The sequence below is a fragment of the Diadema antillarum genome, unplaced genomic scaffold (genome assembly GCF_040938485.1).
Source record: "Diadema antillarum isolate AM-2024a unplaced genomic scaffold, OU_Dant_1.0 seq00002457_RagTag, whole genome shotgun sequence".
NCBI classification, from domain to species: Eukaryota; Metazoa; Echinodermata; class Echinoidea; order Diadematoida; family Diadematidae; genus Diadema; species Diadema antillarum.
In genome coordinates this window covers 1-15,582 of record NW_027273064.1, presented here as the reverse complement: position 1 = coordinate 15,582, position 15,582 = coordinate 1, and the positions used below count along the sequence as shown (strand labels likewise).

Here is a 15,582-nt window from a genome sequence, read left to right as displayed (position 1 = left end):
TAACTCTTTATGCTCCCAGGGATTTACAACATGCAATATAACTTGCCAAGCTTTTTCATCAGCATTGAGTAATCCTTTCAAGCTTGACATGTATAGTAGTTGCAAAATTAGCAAGCCCACTTGGGTGTAACAATGTGGCCACAGTCCAACAGGAACACCATGGTGACACAATAGGGAATAGGGCATTATTGTTCATTGACAATCAGTATCCCAGACATCTGAGCCAATCTGGTGCAGGAAGGCACTCCAATTTGCCTACCAGTCCGCAAACAAAGCACAGTAAGTTGTAAAGTGCAAATAATACGATCTCAAATAGCTAGGGTGAAATTTAATACCAATACTTGATGCTATGTGTTGCTTGCTGTCATCAAAGGTAGATATGAACTTATGACAGAGAAAGAAGGGAAAACTTGATTCCTCTGCTCCTGTTAACTGCAGATATGCTCCTTTACCGTTAAATGATTATCTCAAAAGAGTAAAATCATAGGTCAACAATATTTTTTTTTTTTTTCGGTTGGATATCGAGTTGCGAGTTTAACCCTTACCATGCGTGTGTCCTCTTTGCCTTAACTTGTCAAAGTTGTTTTGGTGGCTTTCTGTTGAGCTGGCCAGAATGGAAGTCAGACAAGCCCCCTGGGGTTAAAAATCATGTGTCAGGCCACTGCAAGGATTCCTGGTAGTGCAGCAGGGATTAGCAGGATTAAGTAGGATTACTTGAGCCCCTCTTCATGGCGAGATTGTTTCCCCATCGTCTGTGCTTATTGGCAAACAGAATACAATCTTATTTGGTCAATTACTCTGGGAAACTTCTCCATTGCTAGCACTGTTCTTCCAGGGGACCCTGCCCTTATCATTATACCCTAGGTACCCATTTATACACCTGAGTCGAGAGGGACTTGGTGGGTAAAAACATCTTGTCCGAGGACGTACATGTAGGTACTCTGCTAGACTCGACAATAAAAACTTGAGGAGCATGTTGCAGATGTGTAGTAGACACACCGTGACTGTTTCTGGAACAATTTGACAGATTTCCCCATGTTTTCCCAAACAGTGACATCAGATGCTTCCATTCATTCAAATTGACAAATGTGATGCTGCTATTGTCTCACGTATGATCTACAATAGAAATGTATTCAAATGTTCACTGAATTCCTTTTTTTTTTTAAATTACATGAAATCAACAGAGATGTGATGTATCATTCACATAGATGTAGCATCATGCCAACTTTACAAATCTTAGGAGGACAGAGGTTGCAATTTTAGTTTGTGATAATCATATTTTGTACCAATGTATAATGTCAATGGAGACATTGTATTAGTAATAGTTCTATAAGCGTATTAAAAGGGAGTATGTCATGAGGAAAATGGTTCTTATTTCTAGTCTGGAACCAGTTTGCTGATGGTCTGTTGACGGTCCTTTATAGCTACTGCTCAAACATATAGTGTCAGAGGATGGAAAGACATCAGAGTAGACAAACATACCCGTGACATCCATCCTAAGTTGTCCGTATCTGGTGGAGAAGTATTTAAAATGAAAAGTACACCAATAGCAGTTATGTCGTGAAATGACTTAGCAAGAGTGTATGTTTCCTTGCGTCTGTGCTTGTTGATAAGGCATATATGTTTTATGCTTTGTAATACACAATTGCAATTGCAATTGCAATTGCAAGGGTTATCATTCTGCTGTGTTCTATCTGTATGTATTTTTTAGATAAAAAATAAGATAGGGCCTATAATGCCAAAGGTTAAGATCTGGAGTGTCAGTCTGAATAAAGACCAATAAACCTGAGTCATTTATTTATTTATACAATTTGTAGCAAGAAAATGCTCCAGTGAGCAAGAAACATAGAATGACAGGAGTTGGGGAGATTCGGGAAGGAAGGGTTCGAGGAAGAGAAGGGGTGTCTCTCTTTGCCCCCCTCAATTCTGATTTATAATTGAAGTGTGACTAATGACTCAGCACAGAAATTACTGCCTTTTTGAAGAAACTTCCCCTCCGGCCAAACAGAAGCATACAAATAAAGACAAAGTACAATTAAGAGGATGGGGTGGGAGGGAGAAAGATGGTATCAGGAACAGAAGAGACTGAGAGAAAGAATCAGAGAGCAAGGGAAGGAGAGAGAGAGATAGGAAGAGGGAGATATATAGATAGAGAGACAGACAAATGGAGAGAGAATTAGAAGGAGAGAGAGAGATAGAGAGAGAGATACAAAATGAGAGATACACATAATGTAAAAGGAGAGAGAAGTAGATGGAGATCGGGATAAGAGAAATATAGATAGAGATAGATAGAAGGGAGAGAGAAATATATGGAGATTGAGATTGGAAAGAGAGGGAGTGAGAGATAGAGAAAGAGAAATATATGAAGGTTAAGATAGGAGAAGAGACATAGATGGAGAGAAAGTGAGAGATAGAGGGAGAGAGAAATATATGGAGATTGAGATTGGGGAGAGAGAGATAGAGAAAGAGAAATATATGAAGATTAAGATGGGAGAGATGAAGATGGAGAGAAAGTGAGAGATAGAGGGGGAGAGAAATATATGGAGATTGAGATTGGGAAGAGAGGGAGTGAGAGATAGAGAAAGAGAAATATATGAAGGTTAAGATAGGAGAAGAGACATAGATGGAGAGAAAGTGAGAGATAGAGGGAGAGAGAAATATATGGAGATTGAGATTGGGGAGAGAGAGATAGAGAAAGAGAAATATATGAAGATTAAGATGGGAGAGATGAAGATGGAGAGAAAGTGAGAGATAGAGGGAGAGAGAAATATATGGAGATTGAGAGAGAGAGGGGAAGAAACAGAGAGAGAGACAAAATTAAAAATAGGTACAGTGAATGACAGCAAGAGAGAGAGAGACATGCACACAAGTCAAAGATATAAGAGTTTAGGCAGGAGAGGCAGAGTAAAAGAGTACTAAATGAGAATGCCAGAATGTGATAGACAAATAGGGGGACAGACTTAACACAATGAGGATTGCATGTAGAAACTGAGACCCTGTTCGCACTGTAAAGACAAGATTGGTCAGAGGCAGAATTGTCAGTTGCAAAAGGCCCATTTACACAGTCAAACCTGTCTATACCAGCCATCCAAGGGAGACAAAAAAAAAGTGGCCGTTTTAGACAGTGACTTTAAATTTACTTTTTTCGGGGGGGGGGGGGGGGGCGAGGAGGTTAGGAGAATTATATTTAGTGGCTGCATACTGCAGGTAGCCACTAAGACAGGTGGCCACGTACGTAGGTTTGACTGTATTGATGTGATGCAGAGATACGTGTACAGAACTGCACTGAGATAAATATTTGGCCCACAGGAGCTCTGAGATAACTGCCTATAACATTACTTTGTGGACATTTGATAGGATTTGATGCATGGTGCAAATCTTATTGATTACCTAGTGTACATGTATCCCTTGCTGTGCCTCGAGTATCAGGAAGAAACATGAATATACATGCTGTAGAAAGTTCTATCTGCCAGTGCTTGTTAGTTTCGTAAATGTTTCGTAACATGCCCATTTGATACAAATTCCTAGAGCGTAATTACGGGCACTGTTACTTAAGATAGCTCCTACCCTTGAAGTTCATGTTTCCCTGTAGCAACCTTGAAATTAGATTCCTTTCAGAAGCTGGTATATTGTAGAGGTAGGTAATTCAAACCTTTCTTCAGAATGATAAAACTGGAAGCTTCTTTATGATGGAGGGGGAAAGCATCACTATAGATTTCTAGTAAACATTTTCAGACCCAGAAAAAATTTCAACCATTATTCTGGGTACAATAGGGGAACGTATTCTCAAGTGACGTAAGTTAATTTTTTTTCTTTTTCTTGAAGACTTTTGAGGCAATATATCATCATAAGATTTTATACACAATGTTGGGGGATATCCTTCGACCATGCAAAATTTTGTGACTTTGTGCAAAATGTACAACCTTTAATATAATGTTGTAATTTGATTTTAATACAATAAGACAATTGATGGAAGGAGAGTGAAAGAAAAAGATTGTAAACTGATAGAGGCATGGAGGGAAAGGAACGGAATAGGATGAAGGGTGGAAGATTGGAGGCATGGAGGGAAAGGAACGGAATAGGATGAAGGGTGGAAGATTGGAGGCATGGAGGGAAAGGAACGGAATAGGATGAAGGGTGGAAGATTGGAGGCATGGAGGGAAAGGAACGGAATAGGATGAAGGGTGGAAGATTGGAGGCAAGATGGGGAAGGAGAAAGAGAGAGAAAGAGATTGAGAAGATCGGTGACGAATTGGGCAAGATCAATTAGGTCCAAGTTCAAACAATGGGATGGGCAGCAATGCCCATGTCGCAGGGACTCGGCAGCCGCAAAACAAACCGAAATTACAAGAGCAGCGTAAACACGGGCTCTTGGGGGAGGGGTGGGTTTACATCTCAACCTCGGTTTTACAGGTTGGTTTTTTGGAGGGTTGTATCAAGAGCATTGCAAAGGGGTCATAGGTGTGATGTGGCTGCCAAGTAAAGGGAACTGATTAACCAATAACGCGTCATCACGTGGGTGGCAGAAGGATGTTAGCCGTATCTTCTATGCAAAAACCAGCTTCCTGTCCCAAACTTGAGTCCTTCTGCGGTTCTTTGTGATGAACTATACATGTTGTCTCATGGCTGGCAGAAGGACGTTTGTGGTATTTGGTATTTACTGTGCAAAATCCGATGTCCTGTCCCGCACTTGAGACTTTCTACAGATGTTTGCTATGGCTCTGTCTGGAGATTTCTTGTGATGATGCAGTTAAACGTATCCTATGATTGAGCTCTGACAGCTGGCAGAAAAATCTGTCTTGACACCATGATCTAAGAATCCCATGGCAACATCATTTGGCTCCCTCTTTGCTGGTAGTACAATGATTTTCTGCTCTCATGAAGTGTGCTTGCAGCCAGCAGGTGTCAGCTAGTATACAAATGATGTAATGGCAACAAATGATGATTGTGTGCATAAGGTAACTATGGAATTCTTAACCCATGAGGCTCCACCAAGTAGCTTTAGGCTGAATTCCATAGTTACCACATGCATACTTTTCCTACCGATGCACGAAAAGACATAGTGTGCATCATCTGTTTTATAGAATGGGCGACACATTTTTTTTTGTTTGTTCCAGAAAGCCATTTTTTGATCATGTTACCTGATGGCAAATGTACTTGATGCATTTTCTTTCAGCCTGCCATAGATGAAAACCATGCATCCAGTACTTTCAACCATGCATCCAGTAATTACTGGATACACGGTTTGTTTGGTTTGCTACAGAGTGCACGAACGCTTGCTTTAATAGTGTTCAAACTCTTTCTACAAGTGTACGATAACATGTTTACAGTGGCTGTCCTCAGTGCAGCAGCGTACGGCCAGTTAAAATCAACATGCAGCTCTCGACCAATGAAATTGCAGGATTTTTGCTACCTGTTCTATATAGGGCACTGTTACTGAAGAGGATTTCTGATTTCACTCTGTGTTCACTCAGTATATTAGTTTCTCATCAGCCTACTTTTTGGGTAACTTTTATGTTAAAAAAAAGGAAGTTTTTATATCATATGTGCGGCCACACCCAAATAGAATTTGTGGTTGATCGCGTGAAGGTTTGGTGCAGGGAGCCACCGCCTGTTTTTCCGGAAGACAGACCCCGTGTCTGTTTGGACTGTGTGCCATCAAATACTGGTTACATGAGCCATTTGAAAGCTAGGAGAGCTCTGCCAACATTCATGTGCCACACACTTGAGGGGCTTGCAATGTTGTTACTTTGACAGGCCCCCCGCTCAATAAAGACCAACTTGTAAGCAAAGCATTTGATGTAGTGGCAGGGCTGACAAGCCTGCCCTTTCAGATCGGTGAAGAGCTTATTAGTGAAGCATAAATAAGAAACATGTTGTCTGCCAGTCTAATGATTTTCTTTGTTTGTTTTTTTTTGTGTTTTTTTTTTGGTGGTAAGTCAGAAAGTAAGCTTGAATCGTGCTCCTCCCAAACACTTTGGGAGACCGTGTGGGTTCGTGGTGTGTTTCTATTTGGTTTTCTTAGTTTTGAGTGACTGTACGCCATCTGCTCAATATTTCTTTCAACTTTGGTGTGTTACATTCATATTGATACGTACTCTAGCGTGTGAAGCTTTGCAGTGGTGCTGCCTTGTTTGATTGACAAGTTATGAAGTGTGTGACCAAAGCTGTTGCAACAAAGCGTGTTTAGATGTTGTTTTTCTGTCAACGTTCAGCAAGAAGACTCAATTCAGTGTCTGAACATTCTGCAGTTGGTTAAGAAACATAGTAAAAAATTGTCACATGTGGAGAAACCCTGCAAATGCTGCTATGGTTTTGCTTGCTGCGATGTCAGATACCAGACAAACTCAAGAAGTAAATTACTGTAAAACCGGAAATGTGCGCATGGATTTTCATTTTGCGAATTTCGCAAGTGTCAAAATTTGATAACTTAAAGGACAAGTCCACCTTTATATACATGTGGATTGAGTGAATGCAACAATATTAGTAGAACACATCAGTGAAAGTTTGGGGAAAATCGGACAATTCATTCAAAAGTTATGAATTTTTAAAGTATCTGCATAGTCACTGCTGGATGAGAAGACTACTACAGTGTATGATGTCATATGCGTACAACCATATAAAGAAAATAAAAAGAGAATTTCACAAAACTTTACTTTTTGAATAAAGTGCACATTTCTTCGACTTGCTACTGACATATGTTAAGGGTAATATTATTCCCCCTGCCTTCTGAAAGAGAGAAGTCAGGTGTTCTTTTGTTATGCGAGAAAAGTGAAAATATGTTGAATTTTCTTTATTCTTTCTTTATATCGTTGTACTCATGTGACATCACAAGCTATAGTAGTCTTCTCATCCAGCCTTTAGTGAGCAGAAACTTCAAAAATTCATAACTTTTTAACGGATTGTCCGATTTTCCTCAAACTCTCAATGATGTGCTCTACTAATATTGCTGCATTCACTCAACCCACATGTCTATGAAGGTGAACTTGTCCTTTAAGAAAGTTCTTGTCTACACTACATATGTATATGCATTGATTGTCAGTGGCATTTCACAAAAATTTCATGCCGCAAAAAAGGACATCAGCTCCAATTTGCAAAAATTTCATGCCGCAAAAATTCCTTGCTTTACAGTAGACTCAAATTGGGAGCATTTTGCCACCAAAAATAGATAAAACAATTCATTTTGGCTACTCTGTAACCTGACAGTTCATGATGCAATTGTTTGGGATTGAGATCTACAATGTACCTACGGGTTGTACAGTGGGCAGCCCTAAACATATTTCAGATGAAATGTGTATAAAAACCTTTGGTACATCAGGTACATCATTGGCAACAGTTTACAAATTGTGAACATTCTCTTTAATTACCATTGTTTGCACAGATCAAACATATTTGAAACATTTATGGTCTGTTTTGAAATATGTTGCATGAATGGTTTGATAAAACACTTGTCAAATGCATGTTTAAAAATGCGTATTGACTTTATTTCAAACAGTGGACTTGATCACATAATGCCCACCTACAGTGTAGCAAGATAACTGCCATTTAGCCGTGAGTATTGTTTGTAGAACCAAACCGCATGTTCATGTATTATCAGTGAGTGCAAATATTGTAAGGAGCAATCCAAAATAATAATGTTTAATCAGTTATATTTGCCCTGTTCATTTATGTCAACTAAAGTTAATTTCTGTCGATTTTTGTCTTGACTTATTATCTTTTGTTTTTCACGTTGATGATACTGCAGGTTATGATGATGTGGACATCTATGGGGAATCGTATGAAATTGAGTCCAGCTTTGACTACAGCTTTCGGCACCGGTCCAACACCGCGGTACGACTGGAAAAGCTGAGGCAAGACCGCATGACGCAGACCCAGTGTCGCAGGATCCAGTGGAAAGAGGGCGCTTCTGATTTTCCAGGTAATGCCCCCCAAACCGAAGATTTTCTACCAGAAATTGTTGTTTTGTTACTGTAATGGACCAGTGCTCATGTAAAGAATGAATATTAATATTTATTAAAAGGAATGTGTGCTTTTATGTCAAATGTAGTGCACAGTGTTACATTGTCAGTGCTTGTAGTCATGCTGTGGTTGTTGGTCTACAACATGACTACAATGTGGCTATGTTTGAGCACTTTCTTCACATTCGTTGTTAATGCAAATTAGTTTATCTCTCATAAAGCTCTTTACTGCTTGGGGAAAAAAATTGACCTTGTGACACTTTGCAGAGATCTGTATATGGATTTATATGAAAAGAGACCTGGTTAGGAGTGTAACTTTAAGGTATGACATCACCAGGGTCGTCCTATTCATCTTCTTCACAGACTGCGGCAATTTGGTTTTCTTTGTCTTCTCTTTTGAGGTTCTTTGTGTCAGTGACACTTACCTTATTCACTGAAAAATTTGAAGAGAGTACAAGACTAACTTACGAGGGTGTGTTGAATCAGGATTAAACTATTACATTTGTATGGCAGACGGCAGGGCTCAGATAAATGATTGCAGCTGATGAGAAGTACGCCCTTCTGGAGGAATAGCATAATAGAAGGCAGGAAGAAAAGTCTGTCTTTTATTTATTTATTGTTTTGTAGCAGTTGCTGGCCTCTTTATGATTCAAAGAATACCATCAAGGAAGGAAGGGGGTGGGACTACAGCCTGACCAAAGGGGACATTTTCGATGTGGCAGTGTCTGTTCTTTTCCGCAAACCTTCTTACTCTCTGGAGAGATGGCACAATCCCTGTTCGTTTTTTTTTTTTTTTTTTTTTTTTTGGGGGGGGGGGGGGGGTTCCCGTCTCTTCTCATGAATTCACTTGCTAACATTTTTATCAAATAAAATTAGGTCACGATTAATACGGTCTACTCCGCTCATCATTTAAAATGCGTTGAATAGCAGTTGCCCGACGTTCTAATGGGGGGAATAATGTAAAACCAAACAATTGGTCATTAAGTAAGGTGCTCTGCGTTAACAGTGCCCACCAATGACACTACTCATTTAAGCTTGAATGTGCTGATATCGCTCCATGGGTACACTTGGGGGAAAGGTCAGAGTGTCCGTGCCGTGTTTGACGAACTTGTTAGGGAGCAAATGCAGCCAACGATATTCTTCGTCTGCTTGGTTTGCCCAACTTTCCAAGGAGTTCAATCCCAGTCTTCTGGCATGATTTTATCGAGACTGAGAGCTTCGTAGGGACAGTTTTAGAGGAGGATTTCACGCTCTTACTACTAGCAGAAGCAGCTTGCCAAAATTCAGTACTGAACTAATGACGCTTCAGACAGTGGTTGCCTGTTGCTATTTGCAGGAATTAATGGGTAGCAGCCCCGACTTTGGAAGGGAGTTGATAGAGGGTTTAGAACAAACCTTTTGGATACACCACTTGTAACGAAAGAGGCAGGTTCACGCAAGGAACACGTAGGGCATACGCCCTCTGACCTTTCTGATCATCAGATTCCTATTTTTTGTTGTCTTTGAATGTTGGTTTGGTTTTAGTAATTGTCTAAACCTGCTGTTGTGCCAATGTAAAACATGTTTGTAATCGAAGTCAAGATACTGTAAAACCAGAAACATTCGCAGCATGAAACTTTAGTGAACTGGAGCTGATGGCCAATTTAACGGTGTGAACCTTTCCAGAATCGTGGCTCTTCACAAAAGTTGCATGCACTCAAGAATTTCTGGTAATACAGTAGTATGTACTTTTTTCATGATTTTTATGTGCAGAATCTATAAATGTTATGTGTCATCAATGGAAAAAGGTAAAACGCATCTAACACGTTATCTTCTGTTGTAGTTACATTGAGGAATGTAAAATGCGACCTACCAGCGTGGAAAACTTTGCATGTAATGAAGCATGGTCAGCTTTGATTTACAGATCATATACATGTATGCGGAATTCAGAGAAAAAAAATTGCTTAAAACTTATGGACTCTATTGCTTTTGTTGCCATGCTAATTCTGACATTCTGCTTTAGAATTTGTTATGATGTATCACATAAATACACAGAAGTGTTTACAGGTGTACTGAAAGTGATAAGAATTTTTGGTGGTTTAATACAGATCACTCTTTGGGTTGAAAGTGAACAGAAATGTCATGTCTGAGCCAGACAGGTTATGGATGCATGAACAGTGGTCAAAGCAGCAGTCAGCTTCTAACGACTAGTTCATAATGATGTCTTCTTTCTTTTTTTTTACATTGCTGACAATGAGACAATGTTGCATACAATTAAAGTTGAGCCCACCAGTATGCATCAAAACGTGATTGTGGTTTCGTTGCCATGGGACTGTGTGTTATTGCATGAATTGCGAGATGCATGTAAGGCCAAAAGCACATTGAGTGATGACTATGGCGTGTTTGTGGGAAAAATCTCTCCCGAGGCTCCAGAATTGTCTGGGCACTAGCTTCTGATATTCTGTGAAACTTGTGAAAAGCGCCCTCTAAAGCCCAAGTGCCAGGCAACCTTGCATTGTAAGTGATGGCTTATTTCAATGGAGACCTACATTGTATCTTGTCCGGCTAATCCTTCAAAAAAGTTAAGCATGCAGTTTGCTATCTTCATGGCAGATGTAAGCAGATGGACTGGAGATATTGTTATGAATCATGAATGTGGTGGAATGGCAGTGGGAATTAAGAATGTAGTTAATGAATTTAATGTGCTCAGACATACTTTGTTCTTTAAAGTATAGCAAAAAGGATTATCATGGTAAAAGGTCTGTCTAGCCCAAGATGATAGAGATTTCATTCTCTTCATGACCAAAAATTGTGCTTATTGAGAATTTAATCAAGGTTAGTGAATACCCCTTCAGCCACAGTATCATCTTGGCTGTCTTTTGATAATCAATTATTGAGCTGATAAATGGCGCGGCTTCCAGGGACTTGCGCGATGTAACCGGCCGCCATCCCGTGAATGCAGATCGCTGGCGACTCTTGTCTCCGTTGGCACGGCGATGTTTTTTGTCCCAGCATGCCTTGCCATCGGTGAGGATTGACCCGGGGCTAGTTGTAGCGGCGTGGAGGGGAAGAAGAGGCAAGACATTTCTCCGCAATCAATCACGGCCCAAGAACGGAGTAAAGCATGGGGGGGGGGGGGGTTGCCTCAGTGAGGGTTGATGCTCCAGATCCTCCACATCATTCTTCCCAGATAACGTCTGATGTTGTCTCACAACCCCACCCACCTTCCCCGTCTCTCCCTTACCCTTCTCCTAACCATGGCAGATACCACAAATGTTTATCTCGTGTCACGGAAAGTGGTCACGAAAGTTAAAATTAATGACGTAATTGGCCTGTCATTCGAAAGCTAAATGTTTTGTCTTGTGCTGGTTTCCACCCTAGTCACGGTTCATATTTTTGTAATTGAGCACTTTGGCAAATTTCCACACAGCATGTCACCCTCCATTGGGCTTGACTCCCAAAGTAGAAACTGACTTTCTTTTCTTCTGTTTTTTTATCCACTTTCTCAATTTTTTTTTTCTTTCTGTTGCTGCATTGGGGAGGAAGCTTCATTGTGAAAACCCTGTGGGTGATTAGGATGGCGAAGTGGTGGAGTAGTTTTCTTTTCCCAAACTCTTGTGACGAAGCTGACGTTAATTACCCCCCTCCTCTCGTGCGGAGGCTCGGGGAGCCGTCTCGCAGAGAGACGGGCAAACAGTTCTGACGTAGGGGGACAAAGAAAGGCTTCCCCCCCTTGAGATGGATGTATGAGAAGCGGGTCGAGAGATGAATCATGAACGAGGCATTTCATTAGCAGTAATTATGTGCATGTGTGGCTTGCCATAATCTATTGACTGGGGCAAGTGGTTAGTCTTGGTGTCAGACCCAATTAGGAGACTTAAAATTTTATAGGTTATATATTTACTTTGACGGAGGGGCTGGGAGTGTGCTATCTGCAAGGGTAGTGATAGAAGTTTCCTTTTTAATTTTAAGGCTGTCTTCTATTTTGTTGAGCTTGTAAAATCAGAAGAAAAGTACAGTTAACTCTTCATATGCTAAACTACTGCTGCATTGTCTCAGGAAATGAAGCATGTGTGATGCATATTATTTGTATCACTGTTCTGAGCTTTGAGGACATAAGATGAACATCAGGAGAGCTCCTGATATCTCAGTATTCAAATTTAATTTGTCATCTTAAGCTTTGCACTGTCTGACTTTTTTGTTCATGCTGTCACATTACAGGTATCAATATTTGATATTGATATCACAGATATTTAACTTTAAAAATGTCATGCATCGTCCTTTCTGTATATTGAATCATTTCTTGGTGTTATTTGAAAGTGCCCAGTAAGTGTAATTTTGACCATTAACACATGAACCAATCATGCTTGGCACAATTAAGTTGAAGGTTGAGAGGTCACAGGGCAAAGGTCAAGGTTGAAATGTCACATGTCAAAACACGGGATGGAAATAGACAATATGTTATGATCAGTTTGTCTTCATTTAGGAATGTACCATTTCAGGCACATGTTTATTTCTTCTCATATATTTATTAAATCTTGCATCTCCGATCCACCTCTCCTCATTCTAATCTCCTTCCTGTAATCCACTTCTTCTCATTCCAATATCCTGTCTCCAATCTACCCTTCCTCATTCTGATCTCGTGTCCTCCTCTCTTCATTTCTAACTCCTCTCACCAATCCACCTCTCCTTATTCTATTCATCTGTTTCCAATCCACCCTTCCTCATTCTGATCTCCTGTCTCCTGCTCGCCTCTCTTCATTTCTATTTCCTCTTACCAACACTCCTCTCCTTATTCTATTCACCTGTTTCCAACCCACCTTTGCTCATTTTAATCTTCCATCTCTAATCCATCTCACCTCATTCCAATCTTCCATCTCCATTTCACCCCTCCTTGTTCTGATCTCGCATCTCCAATCCACCTCTCCTCATTTCTATCTCCTCTCACCAATCCACCTCTCCTTATTCTGTTCACCTGTTTCCAATCCATCCTTGCTCATTTTAATCTTCCATCTCTAATCCATCTCGCCTCATTCCAATCTCCCATCTCCAATCCACCCCTCCTTGCTCTGATCTCTCATATCCAACCCACCTGTCTTCATTCCATTCTCCCATCTTCAATCCACCCCTCGTTCTGATCTCTCATCTCCAATCCACCTCTTCACAATTCTATCTCCTGTCTCCACCCACCTTTCCTCATTCTAATTGTCTGTCGGTAATCCACCCTTCCTCATTGTAATCCTCCTCCAACCCACCTTTCCTTATTTCAATCTCCTGTCTCCAATCTACCCTCCTCATTCTGATCTTCCATCTGCAATCCACCTTCCTGATTCTGATCTCCTGTTTCTAATTCACATTTCCCCCATTTCAATCTTTTGTCTCCAATCCACCTCTTCTCAATTCTTTATCACACATGTCTGCATTAACCATTCCTCGTTTTGATCTCCCTTTTCCAATCCACCTTTATCCATATCAATCTCCTGTCTCCACCCACCTCTCCTCATTCTGATCTCTTGTCTCCAATCCACCCTCCTCATTCTGATCTACTGTTACCAATCCACCTCTCCACATTTCAATCTGTCATTTCCTATCCACCCCCTACATACCTACCTCCCATCTACCTCCACTGCCATTCTGTCTTGCAGATGAGGAACTGGACGACTTATTTGGGAAGAAGGAAGTCAAACCCAAGCCCAAGATCTCCAAGTCCTCCCTGTCCGTTCAGCTCGAGCGCTTCCCAGACCAGGCCAGCAATCCCTTCGCGGACTATGCCAAGTTTGACGGCAAGGTAGGGATGACAGTCGAGGCAGTAATGCGTGAGGGTGTTCTAACCAGGATGACCACATTGCACTCAAGTTGGCATGATACAAATTCATCTAGTTTTGTGTACCCCTAGGAGGGTCTAACAGATTTGTTTCAATTGATACAGCACATATAAGTCTTCTCCAAGTCTCTTGATTGCTACCAAACTAAGTCTGCTGATGGCATTCATGATGAGTAAAAGGAAAGGAACTGTCAAAACCTTCAGACGATTAGATGGCTCAAGTGTGTTTCAGTGGGCTCTTCATCACAGGAACTTTTTGATAACTTTACTTGGCCACATAATCATCCTCACATTTGTGTGCCTGTAGCAATTTTTTTTTTCCTCTTCTTGCTGATTGCTAGAAGCTGTATGTGCAACTGTGGGATCTGATTTTTTTTTCGTTGTGAAAGTATGAAATGTGATATCAACCAACCTTTTTAGTTCCAGTGAAAAGAGATTGGTCTTTTATTAGCCCCAGAGATTTGTGATAAGCCAAAGATTGAAATTGCAACATTCTGGGCCTTTTGTTTTTGGGTTCTTGTCTTGCTTTTTGCTTCAAGTCTGGTCATCTGTATATTCTGCTGAGATTCAACACAATTTCACTTAACCCGTTCCTTATGGGAACCTGGTATACCAGGTTCCCGTGGGAGAAACTGATATACGGGAACCTGGTATGCCAGGTTCCCAAGATGAAGACAAGAGTGCCTGCTTTCGTGGCCTAAATTCATGTTTCTTTGTGTTATAATGCCAAGAAAAATGGGTTTGATAAAAAGAAAAGAGTTTATTCTATCTCCATATGTTTTCTTTCTGTTGGAAAAATGCGTATATCACAGTATCATTTACCATTTTTCTGATTCAGTTTATGCTTGTTCTGCTATGAAACTTGTATGAACATGTACTGTACATAGTGATCTATTAAAGCTGAGTTCAGTAGATTTTTGTGTTCGCTGAGCCCAGTCATCCCATTCAGATGTGTGGTTTTGTGTAGAACAAAAAAGTTTGTGAGCCCATCAGCGCACAGTCTATTCATACCTCGCGCCCAATCGATGTTTTCATTGTTTGATGGCTCAGTAGTTGACCGTGGAAAGGGAATACATGTACTGCTTGACTGCTTTCGCACAGGTGGATTACCAACCTGTCCGTTCTCTGTTGACAGGCAAAAAGAATCTCGTTTGGAGGCATTTGAGGCACTCAGAGAATTGCGGAAGGAACGGGTTAAAAAGGTTTATCAGATTCTCAGCACCCAGTATGCCATTATTCTTGCTGGAGTCTCTCGACTTCATGGATTTTCATTGTGAATTGGAATCACATTCATGTGGTTTCTAAGGAGGGTAGGGCTAATGACATAGGAGGTTATTCCCTTCCTCATCCTCCCTCACCCTCTCCCTCACCTCCCCCCCCCCCCCCAAGCAGCAGTCAGCAAATGTAGTTTCTGTGGGTGCATCCTGGGCAGCGATGCGACATGAGTTGTTGATTAGTTGTCACACAAGTCAGGAAGTTAGTATCAATTTCAACTCAAGGCTAAGATCATCCGCACTGTAATGAGTAACCTACTATTTTTGAGTGTGTCTAATTAATTCATGCTTCCAAGCATGCACAGAGAGAGTGAGAGGGTAACAGGGGGGAATGCTCTGTAAACCCAATTTCGAGCAGAAGAAAGAAAAATAGAATGTAGGATGATGGGTTATTCACGGCTCAGATGGCAAACTGGGCCAGAAGTCCATGACCTGAAATATCTTCAAGGTTTGGAGGCACTTAATGGCTTGCTTAAAGCCATTCTGCATTAGATGAGTTTTAGTGAATGTAATGTGAGCATGCATCACAAAACCACACAAGAAGTTG

At 40.8% G+C, this 15,582-nt stretch overlaps 1 protein-coding gene across 1 annotated transcript in view; it reads left to right on the top strand.

The window, feature by feature from the left end:
* LOC139714824 (target of rapamycin complex 2 subunit MAPKAP1-like) overlaps window positions 1-13,725 on the top strand; it is a gene marked incomplete at its 3' end in the record, with an annotated part of 29,877 nt that extends 16,152 nt beyond the window's left edge. The window contains exons 3-4 of the mRNA XM_071626481.1: window positions 7,745-7,918; window positions 13,583-13,725. Of these exons, the coding sequence (XP_071482582.1) occupies window positions 7,745-7,918; window positions 13,583-13,725 (317 nt within the window). The remainder of the gene's footprint in view (window positions 1-7,744; window positions 7,919-13,582) is intronic.
* Window positions 13,726-15,582: the final 1,857 nt, after the last annotated feature.